The following is a 21,773-nucleotide window of genomic DNA, read 5'->3' as shown; positions in this document are numbered from 1 at the left end:
CATTGATTGTGAATATTTTACTAAACTTATATTCATGAATACCCATCCATCCATTCACCCCTCATTATATCCATCCACCATTCTTTATTTTTTTAATGCAAATTAAAATAAATTGCAGACCTAATCACTCTCTCTTTTTAAAACTAAGCATAATACTACAGTTTAGGCTTGACCCAAAAAATGAGTACTTCAAGGAAAAGGTAAAACATAAATGGTGAACTTGAAAATTAGATTATGTAATTATGTATAATGTGGATGACAGTATTTAACAGAATATAACTTATGGCAGATAAAAGTTTCAGAAACATTCATGTTTGATTTTCAGACACTTTTAAAAATTGTGAATATATCTAGTGTCTGCCTCTTCAGGTGTGATGGTCCACCCCAGTTTGATCCAGCCAGATATGTTGTGAATTAGGTGTTTTATGTGCAGATCTTCTGGTTTGGGTTCTCTGGGAAATTTTATGGGGAATGAGACTTTTAGCCATTATTTATTTCATCAAGCTGTAGGAATCAAGTCAACATATTTATCAAATCTTTACTATTACCAGGCATTGAAATAATTGCATGATTATCCTTAAGTGGAAGTAAGAATTATTTGAATCATTTAAATTAAGATGCAGAAGAGACAACCCCTTTTATTCCAATATCTGTTGATAGGTGGCAATAGTACTTCGAAGACTGAGGGAGCTACAGCTTCAGGAAGTAGCTTTGAGGCAAGAAAGCAAGCGTCCTAGCCCACGAAAGCTCTCCTCTGAACCCCTTTTGCCTCTGGATGAAGAAGCTGTGGATATGGACTATGGCGACATGGCTGTAGATGTAGTGGATGGCGAACAAGAGGAAGCTTCTGGAGACATGGAGATCTCCTTTCATCTTGATTCAGCCCACAAGACCAGTAGCAGAGTGAACTCAGCAACTAAACCTGAGGAAGGAGGATTGAGGAAAAACAAGTCAGCAAAACAGGGTGACAGAGAGAGCTTTAGGAAAGCCAAGCAAAAGTTGGGTTTCTCATCATCTGATCCAGATCGCATGTTTGTTGAGCTGTCTAACAGCAGCTGGTCAGAAATGTCCCCCTGGGTGATTGGCACCAATTATACCCTTTATCCTATGACTCCTGCTATCGAGCAGCGACTCATTCTCCAGTATCTGACCCCTTTAGGAGAATATCAGGAGGTAAGCTTATTGGGAAGAGTAGTGTTCACATTTTGGGACCACTGTGTTTATTTCTGGGATATTTTGTGGTGTCATTTTATACATTGATGTGTTTTTACACTAATATAGAAAAGTCTTTGCCTCAAACTGGTAAAGTCTTATGGAGGTCACTCCTGATAAGGCCTTTTCGATCGAAGTGTGTTTGTATGTTTATCTTCATAAAGCGGGGGGAAGAGGCACCTCATTTCTTTAATCTTCTATCTTCATAAAGGAATAGGAAATATGTGAAAATAAATTCAAATGTTAAGACTTGTTTTTGGTGTTGATTTCAGTTACTTCCCATATTCATGCAACTTGGATCACGGGATTTGATGATGTTCTATGTTGACTTGAAACAGACTAACGATGTCCTACTTACATTTGAGGCACTCAAGGTAAAGTTCTTAAAAATGTTAGGTCACTGAGCATTTTATTGACATGGAGGTGCCTATATGTTTTGGTATGTAGCATCTCTGGATTTTATTGTTCAGGGTGGTGCTTTTTTTAAAAATAAATTTATTTTATTTATTTATTTATTTTTGGCTGCATTCGGTCTTCGTTGCTGCATGCGGGCTTTCTCTAGTTGCAGCGAGTGGGGGCTACTCTCCGTTGCGGTGCGTGGGCTTCTCATTGCGGTGGCTTCTCTTGTTGCGGAGCACAGGCTCTAGGTGTGCAGGCTTCAGAAGTTGTGGCTCGCGGGCTCTAGAGTGCGTGCTCAGTAGTTGTGGTGCATGGGCTTAGTTGCTCCGTGGCATGTAGGATCTTCCTGGACCAGGAATAGAACCCGTGTCCCCTGCATTGGCAGGTGTATTCTTTTGTTTTTGTTTTTACATTAATTAATTATATTTTGGCTGTGTTGGGTCTTCGTTGCTGCATGCGGGCTTTCTCTAGTTGCGGTGAGTGGGGACTACTCTTCTTTGCAGCACGTGGGCTTCTTGTGGTGGCTTCTCTTGTTGTGGAGCATGGGCTCTAGGCGCGTGGGCTTCAGTAGTTGTGGCACGTGGGCTCAGTAGTTGTGGCGCATGAGCTTAGTTGCTCCATGGCATGTGGGATCTTGCTGGAATAGAGATCGAACCTGTGTTCTCTGCATTGGCAGGCGGATTCTAAACGACTGTGCCACCAGGGAAGTCCCAGCAGGCAGATTCTTATCCACTGTGCCACCAGGGAAGTCCCCAGGGTGTTTCTATTGCCAGATGTGTCAGTCGTGACAAATGAAAATTTCTTTTTTAGATAGAAGAAATGAGGCTTACCAAGTGCCTCCACAGAAATTCAGGGGTCAGTCCTAGAGGATTGAATGTTAAAGGAGAAAGTGGGTCTAAACCTGAGAGTGGCCTCAGTTATTGTTACTGGATAGGAAGAGAAACTAAGTGTATAGTACCTTAGGTCATACTACCTTTTAAGTATTCTGTCAGCCAACAACACTTCTTCTCAGTTATTAACTATATACATATTGTATGATGTTAGATTATTTAGAGTGGACAAAATATAAAGCAGAAAATGAGTAAAGAAATAGAGGCATACTCAAATTCAGTAAAGGTAAATGATTTTCTAGGTTGCAAAGGGGCTAAATGTAAGAGGGCAAGTATGTCTAGCCCACCAAATCCATACCTTTTCATGATAATTTAGGTAATCTGAAGGGAGAGAGGTTAAGTGGAATGAATAATTTTGTGGCTATTATAGTTCTACCCAACAGGTAACTAAATGAACACAGTACTATTCTGTGATGTTTACAATATTAGACAAATAAATTAAGTCTCTGCTGTTTATTGTTTGGTTAAGAGAGACAGGCATGTAAGCCTATGATTTCTTTTAGATATTATAGATGTTGTGAAAAAAGTATGGGGCACAAAGGAAGGAATGGTCTGTTCTCCTTGAGAATTAGTAGCTTCTAGACAAGACCTCTGAAAAAGAGGTAATGTTCTCACTGGCTATTCAAAGTTACAATTTCATTCCTGATATTCCAGAGCCATGCTGTCCAATAGAACTTTCTGTGCGATGGAGATGTTCTTTGTGCTGTTGAAAACAGTGGCTACTAGCCATATGTGAGCACTTAAAATGTAGCTAGTGCTTCTGAGGCATTGAATTTTTAACTAAATTTTAATTAAATTAGCCACATGTGGCCAGTGACTAGTGCATTGGACAGCACAGTTCCAGAGTATATTGAAATTAAATAGAAATAAGGAAATTTGCCTTTCAGACCCCAGAAATTTTAAGTTTGGAGGAGGTCAGACATAAATTGGAGTAACATGTATTCCTATGTATGGGATGCAGTGTGTGTGTGTGTGTGTGTGTCTGTGTATAAAGTGTGTAAACTCATGATTATACTTTGAACAGTGAGATGAAGCTGGAGGTCAGAGTTGTCTCCAGTGACCCAAAGGGATTGCTTTCAGATGCAGCATCCTGTCCTGAAAAGGAAATAGTGAAGAAGGGATTTGGGCAGTTGCTATTTCTGTAGGTCTTTGTATGAGGAACTGTAATGGGTGTCATTATTCAGCTGTTTTCTGTGCAGACTCATATAAGGAATTAAAGAAAATGAAATAAGGATGAACAGGGAAAAATCAGACAAGAGATCCTTCTTATAGGGAAATAAAAAGTATAGAAAGTTATGTGTACTGTTTTGTTCAAAAGGAAGTCTCAGTTGTGTAGGAGAAGGAACAGGTGTTGAAGTTAGTATTGGGTTGGTCAAAATGTTCTGGTTTTTCTGTAAGATCGTATAGATCAATAGAAACAAAATGGGATAAAATAGTAAATTAAGAACTAGAGGGCTTCCCTGGTGGCGCAGTGGTTGGGAGTCCGCCTGCCGATGCAGGGGACACGGGTTCGTGCCTCAATCTGGGAGGATCCCACATGCCGCGGAGTGGCTGGGCCCGTGAGCCATGGCCGCTGAGCCTGCGCGCCCGGAGCCTGTGCTCCGCAACGGGAGAGGCCACAACAGTGAGAGGCCCGCGTACTGCAAAAAAACAAAAACAAAAACAAACAAACAAAAAGAACTAGAACCTTATATGGAGGTACAATACAATAAGAGAAAATAGAATCTTTGCCCACATGAGTGAGGTGAGCCAGGTTATGGGCTATGTTGAGCCAAGTAGAATTAAGGTTCTTGGTAAAGATTGAGCCTGTTTGTTCTCTGTTTCCCTACCTACTGATCTGGCAGAGGAACTGCCACTTTATGATAGTGACATTATTGGAAAAAGCACGTGCAGTGGCCTAAGTATTGGGGAGGGAACCATACATAGTTTAGTTTCTTGGGGAAAGACTTGGTGGGAATGTGGTAGAGGTTTGTGTATCAGCCAAGTAAAGAGTGAAGGGATTTGAATTATATATAAGGGTTAGTCTGAGTTTCTGTGTTAAGAGAACTTCTGAAGAGGGTACATACATGTTGTTTTTGCCATTGACCTTGGTGAAATTTATACACGTATCAAATCATGTAATTACAAATCTGTGTTGTCTTGTCTGTACCTGCTGCCTGTATCACCACCCAGAAGACACCTTGACATGAGAAACAGGAGGCCAACGGAAACAGGAGGCTCCAGTTCTCCTGAGGCCCCATCCACGTTGGCCTGGGTTCAAAGTCATTGAGTAGCCTGCTGCTTGCATTACACTCCTTGCCCTTAAAATTGCCCAGAAGATCAGGTCCACCCAGAGAGGCTAGTAAGAATTGAACAGCAAGTTAACAAAACTTGATAACAAAGGCCTGTCTAATAGAGACTTAATAAAATAGTTCATTAATAAAGGTCTTTTTAAAGTGCATTCTGATTAGTTCTAAAAATTTACAAATTTTGATAATTTACTGAAGACTTTTCTTTGGGGATATATTTAGGATAAATTTAAAGGAAAGCAGAGTTTTGGATTTTATTAGATGATGAGTCAGTGACTGAGCCAAAGCTAAAACATAGAGCTGATGATGTTTAAAGGATTAAAATGGGAAGGGTAACAAAAATCCTTTAGGGAAGCTATGTAATAATAAAATGGTGTAGGATTATGTCGTTATGTACAGCAATATTCTTCATTTCTTATTTTTCACCCTCATGAAAACCTTTGGTATTAGGAGGGAATATTATGGAATCCTAGAGTTTTTTTGTTTTGTTTTTTGTTTCCCTTAAGCAGTATTGGTTTTACTTCTGTTTTGAGGGAGTGGTTGTCTGCTTCAGAGGAGTCTTTGTGTTTAGCAACTGTGAAGAGATATTTGTTCTAGATTTTTCCACGGTGATATGTGTCCTCTTTGTTTAGCACCTAGCATCTCTCCTGCTCCATAACAAGTTTGCCACAGAATTTGTTGCACATGGTGGAGTACAGAAATTACTGGAAATTCCTCGTCCTTCTATGGCTGCAACTGGTGTATCCATGTGCTTGTATTACCTGTCCTACAACCAGGATGCCATGGAAAGAGTAAGTCCAGTCCATTCAGATGTATGGGAATGGGATAGGGTGGGGAATATTCTAGTACATTCACAGGAAAACTTTTGGATAAGAAAAAATGAATAGGTGGATTAGGTTTTAATGGAAGAAGCAAGGAGCATGAATCTTTACAGAGCATTCCAAAAATGTAAAATTCTTTAGAAAAGGTCCAAAATGTAAAATTTTGTAGTCCTTTTTTTCCTGACTCTCTGAAAGAAAAAGATCCAACAAAAAACCCAAGATGGATTGGGGTCACAGAACTTTTTTTTAGTTTTTGCCATTTTACTGCATTAGAATTATTTTCAGGCTCTTTTCAGATGTCCCTCAGTGGAGTTATATTTTGCATTTTTGAGTCAGTCTATTATAAAAACAACAGATGATGCTTTGTGTATTTGTGTTAACAAATAGTTCGTGGTAGAGACAGTAAAATCATTCCAGTTGTTCTCAGGGCTCCAGAGAAAAACATGGTAGCGTGGCAGCTACCCTCTGGTAGCTGGTTTTCTGGGTTTTTCCAGCTAAGACTTTTTATTTAGTGATTTTTTTAAAAAAGTCTAAGTGGGTTGTACATTTGAAAAGAAATGGGTCCTTAGATACCACTAGGGAAGCTCTTGTCATTTCTATGCCTGGAATATTTTTCTAATATTCTATGTGGTGTGGCTTTTCTGGTAGAGAGAAGTTGGTAAATTCTTCTTGGGTGGTGTCTTTATTCATCTTTGTATATGTACTAATAGGGTAATATTTTGATTTTAATTTTTTTAACTCCTTAAGATTCAGCATTATGCAAGGATATGTAATCTTTTGAGAGTAGTAACCTAATCTGTGTGTGTATGTACAAAATTAATTGTGGTTAAGATAAAAAAGTATCAAACAGACCTGGGTAATGCTTCATAATTCATTGTCTGACTTACAGGAGACAACAAAATGTGTGTGAATGAATCAGTGAGTGAATGGATATTAAACTTGTAGACTTTAGTATCAGAAGGCTCAGTCACTTTTATGAGCCTGGGGAAGTCCCTTATGTCTGTGAGCCACTTCTTCACCTGTTAGGTGGGAATACTAATATGTGTGTAACAGAGCATTGTGAGCATTAAAGGATATAAATATTTGCAGAATTTAGCACTCAGTATGTTTAGGTGGAATTTAAATATTTCTTTAAATTTAGGTTGTTTTCAGGCTTGGAATAGATTGTTATAAAATTTCATTTGTAACTTAAGCTTTAAACTCAGAATGACTTGCCCAGGAGTGATTATTGTATTTTGCAAAGATATCTATCTACACTGTGAATTTTTCTTCCCTTTTGTGAAGGTTCCTTTCCCCCAAATTTTTAAAAATTACGTTTTATTTTTATTTTTTGCAGGTTTGCATGCATCCCCACAATGTTCTGTCTGATGTGGTGAACTACACACTGTGGTTAATGGAATGTTCTCATGCTTCAGGATGCTGCCACGCTACCATGTTTTTCTCAATCTGCTTCTCCTTCCGGGCTGTATTGGAACTCTTTGACCGCTATGATGGTCTTCGTCGTCTGGTGAACTTGGTGAGGTTCTTCAGTGGCTTCTCTTTGTGAGGAGCAGGGGTTCTGCTTGTCTGGGCTGCCCGTCAGTGGCATTGAAGAGAGGAAGCTTCTGACTGGAGGAATTTTGCTATCATTTTTATGGATGAAGTCTTTTTTCCTCCTTCATTTACAAGTTTCTTTTCCTCTTAAGAGGACTATACCATTGTAGACTTGCCTTGAATATAGTAATCTTACAGGGGGAATTGCTTGATCCTTCTAAAAAGCAAGTTTTGTGCCTCTGTGTCTTTCAGCATGATTGAAAACTATATAATTTTTCAATATAGGTTTAATGTTTTGCTTTCATATGGCTACTCTTAGCATGTTGTATGGACAGATGTACTTTGATGTTTGTCAATCTTCATGAGCACAAAAGTTGATTGAAGTCTTTCTCCTCTCCTTTTACTTTTCTCTTCCTCTTTGTTCTTCCTCCTCTTTTGCCCCATTCTTTTGCCTCTTTCTTAATAGATCAGTACTTTGGAGATTCTAAATTTGGAAGATCAGGGTGCACTTCTGAGTGATGATGAAATATTTGCTAGCCGCCAAACTGGGAAACATACGTGCATGGCCTTGCGCAAGTACTTTGAGGCTCACCTGGCCATTAAATTGGAACAAGTGAAGCAGTCACTTCAGAGGACTGAGGGTGGCATTCTTGTTCATCCTCAACCCCCTTACAAGGTGAGAGAACCTTGTCTAAAAAGGAAACGTTGTTAGCACTGTCTGTAGCATCTTGGGCCTGAAATGCACATTCATATCGGTGGAGTCCACGTGGGATGTACATTGTTGGATTATACTTGCACTGTGTGGAGGCAGAATACTTGAAAAGGGATGTAGGGAATTCCCTGGTGGTCCAGCGGTAGGACTTGACATTTTCACTGCAGTGGCTTGGGTTTGATCTCTGGTTGGGGAACTAAGATCCTGCAAGTCACACGGTGTGGCCAAAAAAACCCACAAACAAACAAACAAACAAAAAATGGGTATATTGAGGACTTATTTTGCTCCCAGTTGTAAGTTTCTATCTCTGGAATACTAGAACTAAAAGATGAACTGAGAGGTCTGTAAAAGGGCTTTCTTTTATGGAAAGTACTAGATATTCTACCTTCTTCTGTGTGGAATTTTTTTTCTGAAAGGGTGCATCTATAATTCCACTTCACTATCATTTTTGAACTTAGTATGTTTTGTAACAAAGATTGGTATCTGCGTGTTTTAAAAATCACAAATTGAAAAGAAACCAATTATTTTACGTGGTGCTTCTTTTTAAGCTGTGAAATATATGCACCAATGATTTGAACATTTTGTTACCTTTTTGGGCAAAATGTATTATGAGTCTAGTTATAAATAAAATAAAAGATTAAACATTTATATATATTCATTGTTTCACATGTGGGCTGTGGACTCAAGAAGTGTGGGATTTGAAAGCTATTATTACTTAGCTTTATTATTAAAATCTGTTGACCACTGAGCTGTGCTGGAGAAGATAGCAGGCAGATTGAGTTCTTTAATAATATGTATCTCTGGGCTTCCCTGGTGGTGCAGTGGTTAAGAAGCTGCCTGCCAATGCAGGGGACACGGGTTTGAGCCCTGGTCCGGGAAGATCCCACATGCCGCAGAGCAGCTAAGCCCGTGTGCCACAACTACTGAGGCTGCAAGTCACAACTACTGAGTGCACGAGCCTAGAGCCCATGCTCTGCAACAAGAGAAGCCACTGCAATGAGAAACCTGCGCACCGCAACGAAGAGTAGCCCCCACTCACCGCAACTAGAGAAAGCCCTCGCACAGCAACAAAGACCCAGTGCAGCCAAAAATAAATTAATTAATTAAAAAAAATAATAATATGTATCTCTCCTTTTAGGCATGTTCATATACTCATGAACAGATTGTGGAAATGATGGAGTTTTTGATAGAATATGGCCCAGCGCAGCTATATTGGGAGCCAGCTGAAGTCTTCCTCAAACTTTCTTGTGTCCAACTCTTGTTGCAGCTTATTTCTATTGCTTGTAATTGGAAGACCTATTATGCAAGGTGGGACCATGAAGTTAAAAGTCTGCTTTTTGCTAAAGTTAATGTTGGTTTTCACAATAGTGTATGCTTAACAAACATTTGTTGAATTGAATTGAAATTTTGGACTTGAATCTGAGAAACTAGATTAAGCATGATAATTAAGCATGATAATATCATTTTAAATTTATAGAGTGTTTGGTCATGGTGATTATAAATACTGCAAAATAGGCAAGGATCATTATCTGTACTCTTAGAGAAGTTACATAATCTACATGGCTACAGCTGCAGAGGTGGGGTTGAAATCCTGTCTGGACACTGGAGTCCAGTATTCTGTGGTACTTAGACTTTAAACATCTCTCTGTTGCTTGACAACCATATATAATATTTATCTTACCTTCACATAAAACTGTATTTTTTGCTCTTGTTATGATTTTCACCATTCAGTTGAAAACAGCAAAGCGGGACAAGGCTCAGGGAAAAACAGGTAATGGAATCAGGAGGTTGGGTAGGTTCTATTTGAGGATGATGTAAAAAGAATTAAAACTATATTTTGGAAAAGATGGAGTCTGAAGGGAAGATAGTAACAAAATTTATAAACAGTGGTTCTTGACCTCCTTTCCCTATCCACCCACTGCCATAAAGACAAGAGGTGCTTATTTAGGGTGCATATAGATTGTTTGCTAAATCCCAGGGTAATTAAATCTAGAGGAATACCTTTGGAGTGGCCGTTTTCAACCTTTTTGGTCTCAAGATCCCTTTACTGTATTAAAAATTATTAGAACCCAAAAAAACTTTCGTTTTTACATCTTGATATTTAACATATTGGAAATTAAAACTGAGAAAATATAAAAATATTTATTTATTTAAAAATAATCTGAATCCATTACTTACTAGCATTTTTTATGAAAAGTTTCCAAAATAAAACCAGGTGATTTCAGCAAGTTTTTAAAATGTTCTGGTTTAATATCTCATATCTGCTTCTATATTCAACCTTTTGTGACATCACACATGACAAGCCTCTGGAAAGCTCTACTATACACTCTTGAGAGAATGAGAGTGACAAAGGAAAGTAACATCTTAGTGTTATTATAAAAATAGTTTTTATATCAGCACCTTTTGAAAGAGGCTCAGAGACTCCTAGGGTCCCCTAACCACACTTCAAGAACCACTGTTTTAGAGTATTAAAGTAGGTTATATTTACTTGGAGAACATTGCTTTAAAGATGATGGAAACTCAGACGATAATGAGGAAGGTTATAAATACATTTTTTGAGGGGTAAATTCATATTTGATTACATAAGAAAATATAAATATGTCCTTTAAAAGCTTAACTTTAAAAATAAAATACTTGTTTTGCTTAGAATATATAAAACCTTAGAAATGAAAATTATTCTTAGCCACTGTTAATTTCTTTTTTAATAGTCTTTTTTCCATAATGTATGTAAATATACATATTTGAGATTATAGTATTTAATCAAACTCATCTTTTAGATGAAATATCTCAAAATACATAAAGACACAGAGAATAATATAACAACTACTCCATACCCAGGGTTGGCATGTTGCTGTATTTGCTTCTGTTTCAGTTCCTTTCCATTTTCTGCCTCCTGAGAGTGACCAGTCTTCTGAACTTGGTGTGCATTCTCTCCATTTTTTTATGCTATACATATGTGTGGGTGTGTAAACAATAATATATTATTCTTTTGTATGTTTTAAAGTTATATAAAATATTATCCTGTGTACGTCTTTTGCAGCTTGCTTTTTTCACCCTTATTTATTTACTCTTTTAATGTAAGTTTCAGGTATATAGCCACCCTTACGTGTTTGAGATTTATGTGTTGATATTTGAACTCTTGTATTTCTGTACTGTAGTTTATTCTCCTATTGATGAACATTTAGTGTCTTTTGTTTCTTTTTTTCCTGTTAAATGAATGGTACCACAAACCTCTTTTTGGAGTCTCTCTTGAGGATATGTTGTGTATAACCTGGGTTGTAGTGTGTCTTCATTTCATCTGTAGTGGATGTTGCCAAGTTGCTTGGAAAATGCTCATACTATCTTCTTCTCCCACTGCAGTCTATGGGAGTTTTCATTTTTATTCCTTCTTGCCAATACTCGGTATTGTCAGACTTAAAATTTTATATCTTAGTTTTCTATTTCATTGATGTTGTATTTTGAGCCTTTTCATTTGTCCTTTATTTATTTATTTTTTACATCTTTATTGGAGTATAATTGCTTTACAATGGTGTGTTAGTTTCTGCTTTACAACAAAGTGAATCAGTCATACATATACATATGTTCCCATATCTCCTCCCTCCCCACCGTCCCTATCCCACCCCTCCAGGCGGTCACAAAGCACTGAGCTGATCTCCCTGTGCTATGCAGCTGCTTCCCACTAGCTATCTGCCTTACGTTTGGTAGTGTATATATGTCCATGCCTCTCTCTCGCTTTGTCACAGCTTACCCTTCCCCCTCCCCATATCCTCAAGTCCATTCTCTAGTAGGTCTGTGTCTTTATTCCTGTCTTACCCCTAGGTTCTTCATGACATTTTTTTTTAATTCCATGTATATGTGTTAGCATACGGTATTTGTCTTTCTCTTTCTGACTTACTTCACTCTGTATGACAGACTCTAGGACCATCCACCTCATTACCAATAGCTCAATTTCGTTTCTTTTTATGGCTGAGTAATATTCCATTGTATATATGTGCCACATCTTCTTTATCCATTCATCCGACGATGGACACTTAGGTTGTTTCCATCTCCGGGCTATTGTAAATAGAGCTGTCATTTGTCCTTTAGAGTTCTTTGAAAATAATTGTCAGTAGCTGCAAAGTAGTTCATCATATGAGTGTACCATAATTTAACACATATATTCCTTTTGTCTGTGTAAGTTTTCTTAATTCTTTTGCTGCCCATGATGTGTTAATGGACATCTTAATGCATAAATACTTGTTTGTATTGAATACTTCTGATTATTTCCTTAGGACAGATTCCTAGAGGTGAAATTCCTGGGCCAAAGGTTATGAACGTTTTAAGAACTTTGTTTCATATTTCCAAATTATTTTCTGAAAAGAGTATACTTATTTCTACTCCCACCAAAAGTTTGAGAGCATTTGTCTCTGTACATCTTCATCAGCATTGGGGATTATCCCTTGTTTTTAATCTTAGCAGTCTGATAGGTGAAAATTCCATCCCTGTGTTTTTTGAAATTAAAGTTGTGGTGACTTACAGGCCCTCTCCTGATGCCATGGCTAGGGACAGAGCCATAGTCCCTACTATATCAGTAGTAGTTCTGATCCATTGTCTCTCTCTTTTAGCTGTTGTTGTTTCTTGTGGCTGTATCCTAGTTTCCCTTTGACTAATTCTTCTTCCTGTCCAGGAATGACACTGTGCGCTTTGCTTTGGATGTCTTGGCTATTCTCACTGTTGTGCCAAAAATTCAGCTCCAGTTGGCAGAATCAGTGGATGTGCTGGATGAGGCTGGCTCCACCGTCTCCACTGTAGGTAGGTTGTACCTTGCCATTTTTGTTATTACGTGGTCTTTGTTTTCCTTTGCTATTCTGGTTGTTACTTACCTGACCTAATTTTACAGTATTAGAACAGAAGGTAGTAGAGGAGGGTACCTTGTAAGTCTTATAAGTCATGCCATCAGTTTCATATAAGGGAGTCATGGTAGTGAATTCAGGTTTTCTGGGTGGTATAGGCATTTCCTATACATATGTATACATATACATAATTGTACATGTGCATTCCTGGAAACCTTGTACTCTGCAGAGTGTTGTGCTAAAAATAGAATTTATGAGAAAAATAGATTGGGGCAGACAGTAAAAAAGGTTAGCAACTTTGTAATCTGAGCCCTAACAAAATTAGTAATTGCCAAGCAGTGCAGAATGGATAGAAGCTATTATACACAAAAACAAAAGGAAAATACACTTTGTTTGAAAATACCCTTTATTAAGAGCAGGGCTGATGAGGGCTACTGCTAAGGTGAGCATGGCAAGTTGTGTGACTGGCTGTGGGCCCTAGGGTGTACCACTCTGGGGAGAAAGCCCAAGGCATAGCCACTTGTTTTTAACTTGCTGCCACTATAGCAGCCGGGCTGAGGGCTTTTTCCTTTCCTGCTGAAGGTTTTTATTTATTCCCACTATTTTTGTTCTACTTACCCAGGAAAGTTTGTACATGACCCTGGGTGACTTCCACATAATGCTGACGTCATTCCCCTATTTAACATATAAGGTATTATGTCATAAAGATGCACTGTAATAGAACTGATTTCATTTTATACAAACTATTCCTTATACTTTTTTAAAAAAATTAATTATTTTTGGCTGTGTTGGGTCTTCGTTTCTGTGCGAGGGCTTTCTCTAGTTGCGGCAAGCGGGGGCCACTCTTCATCGCTGTGCGCGGGCCTCTCACTATCGCGGCCTCTCTTGTTGCAGAGCACAGGCTCCAGACGCGCAGGCTCAGTATTGTGGCTCATGGGCCTAGTTGCTCCGTGGCATGTGGGATCTTCCCAGACCAGGGCTCGAACCCGTGTCCCCTGCATTGGCAGGCAGATTCTCAACCACTGCGCCACCAGGGAAACCCTCCTTATACTTTTTTTTAAAAAAGTGTAGTTTTTTTTTTTTTTTTTTTGTGGTATGCGGGCCTCTCAGTGTTGTGGCCTCTCCCGTTGCGGAGCACAGGCTCCGGACGTGCAGGGTCAGCGGCCATGGCTCATGGGCCCAGCCGCTCCGTGGCGTGTGGGATCTTCCCGGCCAGGGGCACAAACCCGCGTCCCCTGCATCGGCAGGTGGACTCTCAACCACAGCGCCACCAGGGAAGCCCTAGTTTTCTTTTAAGTGGAACAAAATGAATAGAACTCTAAATTCTGACTCTGGAATAACCGTTGAAGTTGGCCATTAGTTTTATGAGGAATAATATAAAATGTTTATTTTTTCCCCAATAGGTATCAGCATTATTTTGGGAGTGGCTGAGGGTGAGTTCTTTATTCATGATGCTGAAATTCAGAAGTCAGCACTTCAGATTATCATCAATTGTGTGTGTGGCCCGGATAACAGAATTTCTAGTATTGGCAAATTTATCTCTGGAACTCCTCGGAGAAAGCTGCCTCAGACTCCCAAAAGCAGTGAGCACACTCTGGCCAAGATGTGGAATGTGGTCCAGTCCAACAATGGCATCAAGGTGCTTCTGTCCTTACTCTCCATCAAGATGCCCATCACAGATGCAGACCAGATCCGGGCCCTGGCCTGCAAGGCCCTGGTGGGCCTGTCTCGCAGTAGCACTGTCCGGCAGATCATCAGCAAACTGCCCCTTTTCAGCAGCTGTCAAATCCAGCAACTGATGAAAGAGCCTGTGCTGCAGGACAAACGCAGTGACCATGTCAAGTTCTGCAAATATGCTGCTGAGCTCATTGAACGGGTGTCAGGAAAGCCACTTCTCATTGGCACTGATGTGTCACTGGCACGACTGCAGAAAGCAGATGTTGTTGCCCAGTCAAGGATCTCCTTTCCTGAGAAAGAGCTGCTTCTGCTGATACGAAACCATCTCATTTCTAAAGGGCTTGGGGAGACAGCAACTGTGCTGACTAAAGAGGCTGACCTGCCCATGACTGCTGCCTCCCATTCTTCTGCCTTCACCCCAGTCACTGCTGCTGCTTCTCCTGTTTCTCTTCCCCGTACCCCTCGCATTGCCAATGGCATTGCAACTCGACTGGGCAGCCATGCTGCTGTGGGTGCCTCTGCCCCTTCTGCCCCCACTGCTCATCCTCAGCCACGGGCCTCCCAGGGTTCACTAGCTCTGCCTGGCCCGTCTTATGCAGGCAACTCTCCTTTGATTGGTAGGATCAGTTTTATCAGAGAGAGGCCATCACCCTGCAATGGCAGGAAAATCAGAGTGTTGCGGCAGAAGTCGGACCATGGCGCCTACAGCCAAAGCCCAGCCATAAAAAAGCAGTTGGACAGACATCTTCCTTCCCCACCTACGCTGGACAGTATCATCACAGAATATCTTAGAGAGCAGCATGCTCGCTGCAAGAACCCAGTTGCCACCTGCCCACCTTTCTCTCTCTTTACTCCTCACCAATGTCCTGAGCCAAAACAGAGGCGGCAAGCGCCAATAAACTTTACCTCAAGGCTAAACCGCAGGGCATCATTTCCAAAGTATGGAGGGGTGGATGGCGGATGCTTTGATAGGCACCTTATCTTTAGCAGGTAAGGAGAGGTTACCTCACTTCCTGGGAATTGGAATGATTTTTCTATTTAAGTCAAAGTATGTGGGTAATATCAGCATAAAGTAATTAGTCCAGAAAACCATCTGTTGGCCTGAAATACTAGGAATTATCACTGTGTGAATACATGAGCAATGTGACTATACCCCCTTTTGTCAACCATGGGTTCCTCGTGTGATTATTGGCAATATATTGATAAGGTACTCTGTGTTCTTGCTATAACTAGTATGTTTTCTAGAACCCATGCAACACTCTGTCCCTAACTAGGCTCTCAAGTTTGTTTTTGTGCTGGTGTAAGTTGTCTCCTCTTATTCCTTAAAAATCTTAAGTGAAGGTCATGGTATCCCAGGTTTTACACATGGGAATTTTTGTTATTGTTAAAATTTTTAAGTGAAGGTCATTTTCTCTCTTTTAAAATGAAGATGAACCACTGAAGGTCACTGATATTTTGGAAGAACCCATTTGAAACATAAATGTTTTGTTTTTCCTTCTGTCCTTCTAACAGCGTTTTCTTTTTCTGAGTCCTTGCCTGTTCTTTGTCTCTGATTCTCTTTTGTTTGCTTAGGTTCCGTCCTATTTCAGTGTTCCGGGAAGCCAATGAGGATGAGAGTGGCTTCACCTGTTGTGCATTCTCAGCACGAGAGCGGTTCCTGATGCTTGGCACCTGCACTGGGCAATTGAAGCTCTATAATGTGTTTAGTGGACAGGAGGAGGCCAGCTATAACTGTCACAACTCAGCTATCACACACCTTGAACCTTCCAGGGTAAAGGTCCCTTCCTAGGTTATTCTCAATCATTGTTCTAGGATAGGTTGGTGAACTGTGGGCTTGTGGTCTGACTGGTTTCCTGTATTTGTGCATAAAGTTTTATTGGAACACAGCCATGCTCGTACGTTTATGTATTGTCATGACTACTTTTATGCTACCATGACAGAGTTGAGTACTGTAGTTGCATGCAACACAGATCATATGGCCTGCATAAACCTGAAGTATTTACTATCTGGCCCTATGTTTGCCAACCCTTGTTCTAAGACCTGAACATAGATAGATTTTTAATTTGCTTCATTTGGAAATGGAGATTATCAACTATGACCACTAAAGTTTTCTTTTTGTGTTGGAAGGAAATCTCAGAGTACTGTGAATTTTTAGGAAAACAAGCATATGATTCCAGTGGTAGTTCACAGTTTATTAACACTATTCTATGGATGAAATTCATGCCTTTGCTGTTTCTAAAAGTCAAGACTGTTAAGATGACAAGAATAATTTTCCTGATTTTAAAGTAAAAGAGGTTGACCTTTTTATTGGGCTTTCTCTTTGAAAAACCTTTAAGAATTCTTAGCTAGGAAGTCTAACAACTGTTTCCAGTTGACTGATAATTCAGATGAGATAGATGGAGAAATATGGCCAAATATTAAGAAAGGAGGAACCATCTTTGACATCTTTCCAAGTGTCACATCCCCCCACCCCCTGCCTTGGAACTATTATATTTTAGGAGGATTTAATATTCTTAAATTTAGTTATTTTTTAGGACATAGGAGGTACATGTTACTTAAGTCCTAGCAGCTTCTGACCATTTCTTGGTTCCTAAAAGTTTTTCTGTTTTCTTTATAATCCAACAGTATATTTTATATTTTAGAATGCTAATGGAAGATGGCATTTATATAAACACATGATTACCCACCTTGGGCCTCCCATCTTCTTTTAGGACGGGTCCTTGCTGCTGACATCTGCTACTTGGAGCCAGCCTCTGTCTGCACTTTGGGGAATGAAATCAGTATTTGATATGAAGTATGTATCTACTTTTATAACCTAGTCTCTCTGTTTTACAGTTCATCCCCTTCATCTGATTCTTTGACTTAAAGGCTTTTGGGAAAAAGAGGAATGCTATAAGTCATATTGCTGACTTCTCTCTTCCTCATCTGTGGTACATGTTTAATAAGATTTTATTTTTCTTAATTGCTGGGTTTTCTTACTGGGTAGGTATATACATTCCCATCACACAGCAGACCCTTCACTAATCCAAAATGGCACATCTACGTATTTTCTCATGTTCACATGCGTACATTGCTGTCTTAGCTGGAGCATATTTCAAAGGCACGTGTACCCAGTTAGCCATTTCTTTAACCAGGTAGTTTCCATTAATTATTTTGGATCTGCTTGGACAAACTGGTGGAGGGAATTTTCTTTTTAATCTTAGGTGTACAAGTTTTTCCTCTTTGGGAGCTTAGAATCTTTAGGTGAGTATAGTCAGGCAAGAGGCTGAGGATCACCTTGTTTTCAGTCAGTTGAATAATTATGTCCCAAAGGTCAGTTATATCAGTACTTCTGTTGTTTGTTCATAGGCATTCCTTCACAGAAGATCACTATGTTGAGTTCAGTAAGCACTCTCAGGATCGAGTCATAGGCACAAAAGGAGACATTGCCCATGTAAGTACTTTAGAATACACTTCTTTCAAGTGATTTGTCTATTTGTTTATACTGAGATCTTCTGGACTGAGTGTGAGGACTTAAGTCCTGTGGGTGACAAAAAAAAATTACTCAGTGATATTCTTTCCAGATAGAATCTGTAAGTGTAATGAAGTAATTCTGAGTTATATGGGAAAATGTGAAGAGAACTTTATCTGACAATTTGAGAACTATTTCATTAGCAGAGCAGATATTTTCAAACACTAAGTTTTAGATGAAATAAAGTCCCTGCCTTTATGGAGCCTCACTGGGGAGACAGTGAATAAAGAAGCAAATATATAGTATGTCAGATGGTAAGTGCTGCCAGGGAAAAGAAAGCAGGGTAAGAGGTAGGAAGTGCTTGGTGGTGGTGTGGGGGACTTCCTTTTTATCTAGGAAATCAGTGTCACTGATTGGGTAATGTTTAAGCAGCGTCTTGAAGGAAGTGTGGGCATCATGCAGATGTGTGGGGAAAAGTGATCTAAGACGGGGGATGGCAAGGGAAAAGCCCTTACTTGGGAGGTGGGAGGAAGAAGGCTGAGGTCAGTGGTGGGGCATAGCATGTAGCCTCTTGCAATGTGTTGTTTAAGACCTTTGGTTTTTCCTCTGAGTGAGATGAAGACACTGGAGGGTGAGCAAGAAAGCACATGACTGGATGTAAAATTCCTAAAGTGTGAGTCTGGTTTCTGTGAGAGAAGCAAGAGGAGGCTTTCCAGTTAGGAGGGTGTTGTGCCAGCTAATATGTGAGAGCGCAGTGGGGCTGTGCCTAGGTGGGCGTGGTGGAGGCAATGAGAAGTGATGCACCTGGGCCCTGGGGTTTTGGATACATGGAGTTTGTGATTCTCTTAGCCACTCAAATAGGGAATGGGCAGTTGAATATACAAATTGGGGGTTCAGGAGAAAAGTCTGGGGTGGGAGATATAAATATGGGAGTTGTTCACTTGTCGACAGTATGAACTGTGAACTTGGATGAGATCATTAAGGAGGCTAGAGAAGAGTGGTGTAAAGACAGAGTCCTGGCATGTGCTAGTATTTAGAAGTTGCCCATGTGAGAAGGAACTTGGGAAGGAGAACAAAGTGTGTGGCCAGTTAGGTAGCAGGAGACCTCAGGAAAAAGATGTGCTCTAGAAGGCAAGGGAAGACTCTTTTGAAGAAGGATTGATCTCCTGGGTCAGAAACTGCTGATAGGTTACATAAGTTGAGAATTGAGGGAATTCCCCGGGGATTCATTGGTTAGGACTCTGGGCTTTCACTGCTGAGGGCTGGGGTTCAATCACTGGTCGGGGAACTAAGATTCTGCAAGCTGTGTGGCATGGCCAAAAAAAAAAAAGGATGAGAATTGAGAAGTGACCTTTGACTAACCATGTGGAGGTCAGTGTTAACCATGTCAGGAGCTAGTTCTGTGCACTGGGATGAAAAATCTGATTAGAGTGGGTTCACGAGAGAACGGGAGAGAAGTGGAGACACTGAGTATAGACAAGTCTTTTGTAGTATTTTGCTGAAAAATGAAAAGAAGAGGGGATAGTAGCTTGAGGTGGGGGATATGGAGTGGTGAAGAGAGGGTTTCTCCCAAACTTAATTTGAAAGTGTTAAAATATATAGAAGAGTTGAAATAGTAGTACACATACCTACCACCTAGATTCATCAGTTTAGTATTTTGCCATAGTTTCTTTCTGTGTAAATATGTGTGTTTTTCTGAATTATAGAAAGTAAGTTGCAAACATTTTATCCCTAACTCTTATAACATGTATATCCTAGCAATAGTGACATTTTATTACATAATCACAGTTACCAAATATAAGAAAATTTATAGTAATTCCCAAATATCAACTAATATCCATCTCATACTCAGTTTTCCCGATTGTTCCTGATGTGTTTGGTTTCAAATGTTTTTTTTTTTTTTTTTTGAACCAGGATCCAGCCAAGATTCACATATTGCATTTGGTTGTTATGTCTCACTAATGTTTTAAAGCCAAGAACCATTTCTCCAGTTTTCATGACATTGACTTTTGAAGAGACCAGGCTAGTTGTCTTGTCCCACGATCTGGATTTGTTTGTTTCCTTGTGGTGTCTCCCTATTTGTTCCTCTATTAAAGGAGGATTTTTTAAAAAGATTGGATATATTACAGCATGTCTGTAAGCTGATGGGAAAGATCTGGTCTCTGCATGGGTTGCACATTGTAGACTTTGGATAGTATATTGGGATATTTTAAGGAGAAAAGGGCATTTCGTTGATGCCTTTCTCCAAAAAGTAACCTGTCAGAGTATTCTGTGAGTAATGTTGGTTAGTCCACATGGAGAGTTTCTCAGTTTCAGTCTTAGAAACATTTTCTGTTTCTTGAAAGTGGGATGGGAAAGAAGAGGGTTTTCTTATATCTATTGCAGTCTCACTTCTCATTTTCTTACTTGTGGCAAAGAGACTTTTCAAACCTTGAATGGGAACCAGAGTACATAAACTTTGCTTGTATGGGTGTGGTCTTCCTATTTTCCAGTTATTTTCAATGTTAGGCCTTTTATAATTTTGATGGGCTTTGGAAAGCATGAGAGAGATATTTTACGCAGCTTCTGTTTGAATTCGTCAGTGGATGGATTGGTCTGATTTTTCTCTTCCCACCCCTTCTTCTCTAAAGATTTATGATATTCAGACTGGCAACAAGCTGTTGACTCTGTTTAACCCAGATCTTGCCAACAACTACAAGAGGAACTGTGCCACCTTTAATCCTACAGATGATCTTGTCTTAAATGATGGCGTCCTCTGGGATGTCCGCTCTGCACAGGCCATCCACAAGTTTGACAAGTTCAACATGAACATCAGTGGCGTTTTCCATCCGAATGGGCTGGAGGTCATCATTAATACTGAGATTGTATCCTTTATGCCCATGTCTTAATTGCCATTTGTTACCTAGTTTGTAATGCAGAAATGATTTATCTTTCTACCAATACCTGGTCGAAGTATCCACACAGGTAAATAACCTGGTTTTTTTCCTTTGGTTTGAAGTATTATTGAATCTGTAGGGGATTCAATTGATACTGGTAATTATCGATGACTTTTACTAGCATGTTTTCTTTGTATTGGGAAGTGACCAGATTACTCCCTCCCACTTCCCCAGGTGTCAGATTGACTTTTATCTGTCTTCAGAAGGATTTTACTTTTGCTCTATAGAAATGACACATAAGAGTAAAAAGAAGTGCTACTGTTGGGAGAGAGGGAGCTCATGTAGTTTTTATGTATATGAGGATATTATAGGAGATTTTCAGGGTCATTATTCAGTAATATGCATTCTGAATGCTTTTGCTTTATCTTGATCTTGTTGACTTCTAAAGCATTAATACCTAGAAGGAGGGGAAAAGAAAGTGGTATTTCAGAATTTCCCTCATGAGGTTAAATAAGAAGTTTTGGGGAAAAGAGTTTTCCTTGACCTTTCCCCTCCTAGTGGGACCTTCGTACTTTCCATCTTTTACACACAGTTCCTGCTCTAGATCAGTGTCGAGTGGTGTTCAACCACACGGGGACAGTGATGTATGGAGGTAATAAAATTTTCACTTTTCATTATTCTCTTTCTCCCTCCTCTCCCCACTCACTTAATTTGATACTTCCTATTTAGAAATATCTGTCAAATGTGAATTGAAAAACATTTCAAAGTTGTAACATAAGAGATAAAATAATAGTACAAATGGTGACAAAATTTGTTGATGAGAATAATGTCGATTTAGAGTGGAGGGCCACTGGCTTTGAAGATAACAAGTAAATCTTGTATAGAAAGAAATTTCGTGAGTAATTTACCATGCGTATCATTATGAACTTCAAGAAAAACCTTTTTTGTCTTGTGATTTTTGTACGCTTTCAGCTGTAACAGTTGTTGGAAGCTAGATGAGAGGTTGAGGATATTGTTTGGATGTGCAAGGAGGATGCTTTGAGAGGAATTTACTACAGGGAAACTCTCTGAAGTCTTGATTG

The 21,773-nt window shown here is 39.6% G+C and overlaps 1 protein-coding gene across 9 annotated transcripts in view; it reads left to right on the top strand.

The window, feature by feature from the left end:
- The window catches only part of DCAF1 (DDB1 and CUL4 associated factor 1), a 93,293-nt gene that overhangs the window by 47,213 nt on the left and 24,307 nt on the right, over positions 1-21,773 (top strand). For all 9 annotated transcript variants that reach the window (XM_067754587.1, XM_067754586.1, XM_067754584.1 and 6 more), the window contains 13 exons: positions 661-1,173; positions 1,485-1,586; positions 5,422-5,580; positions 6,947-7,126; positions 7,610-7,819; positions 8,994-9,163; positions 12,522-12,646; positions 14,091-15,354; positions 15,937-16,135; positions 17,076-17,158; positions 17,713-17,797; positions 20,446-20,679; positions 21,250-21,343. In XM_067754587.1, coding sequence (XP_067610688.1) covers positions 661-1,173; positions 1,485-1,586; positions 5,422-5,580; positions 6,947-7,126; positions 7,610-7,819; positions 8,994-9,163; positions 12,522-12,646; positions 14,091-15,354; positions 15,937-16,135; positions 17,076-17,158; positions 17,713-17,797; positions 20,446-20,679; positions 21,250-21,343 — 3,418 coding nt within the window. The remainder of the gene's footprint in view (positions 1-660; positions 1,174-1,484; positions 1,587-5,421; positions 5,581-6,946; positions 7,127-7,609; positions 7,820-8,993; positions 9,164-12,521; positions 12,647-14,090; positions 15,355-15,936; positions 16,136-17,075; positions 17,159-17,712; positions 17,798-20,445; positions 20,680-21,249; positions 21,344-21,773) is intronic.

This window comes from Pseudorca crassidens, chromosome 10, assembly GCF_039906515.1.
Source record: "Pseudorca crassidens isolate mPseCra1 chromosome 10, mPseCra1.hap1, whole genome shotgun sequence".
Taxonomy (NCBI): Eukaryota; Metazoa; Chordata; class Mammalia; order Artiodactyla; family Delphinidae; genus Pseudorca; species Pseudorca crassidens.
This window is presented reverse-complemented; position numbering and strand designations above follow the sequence as displayed.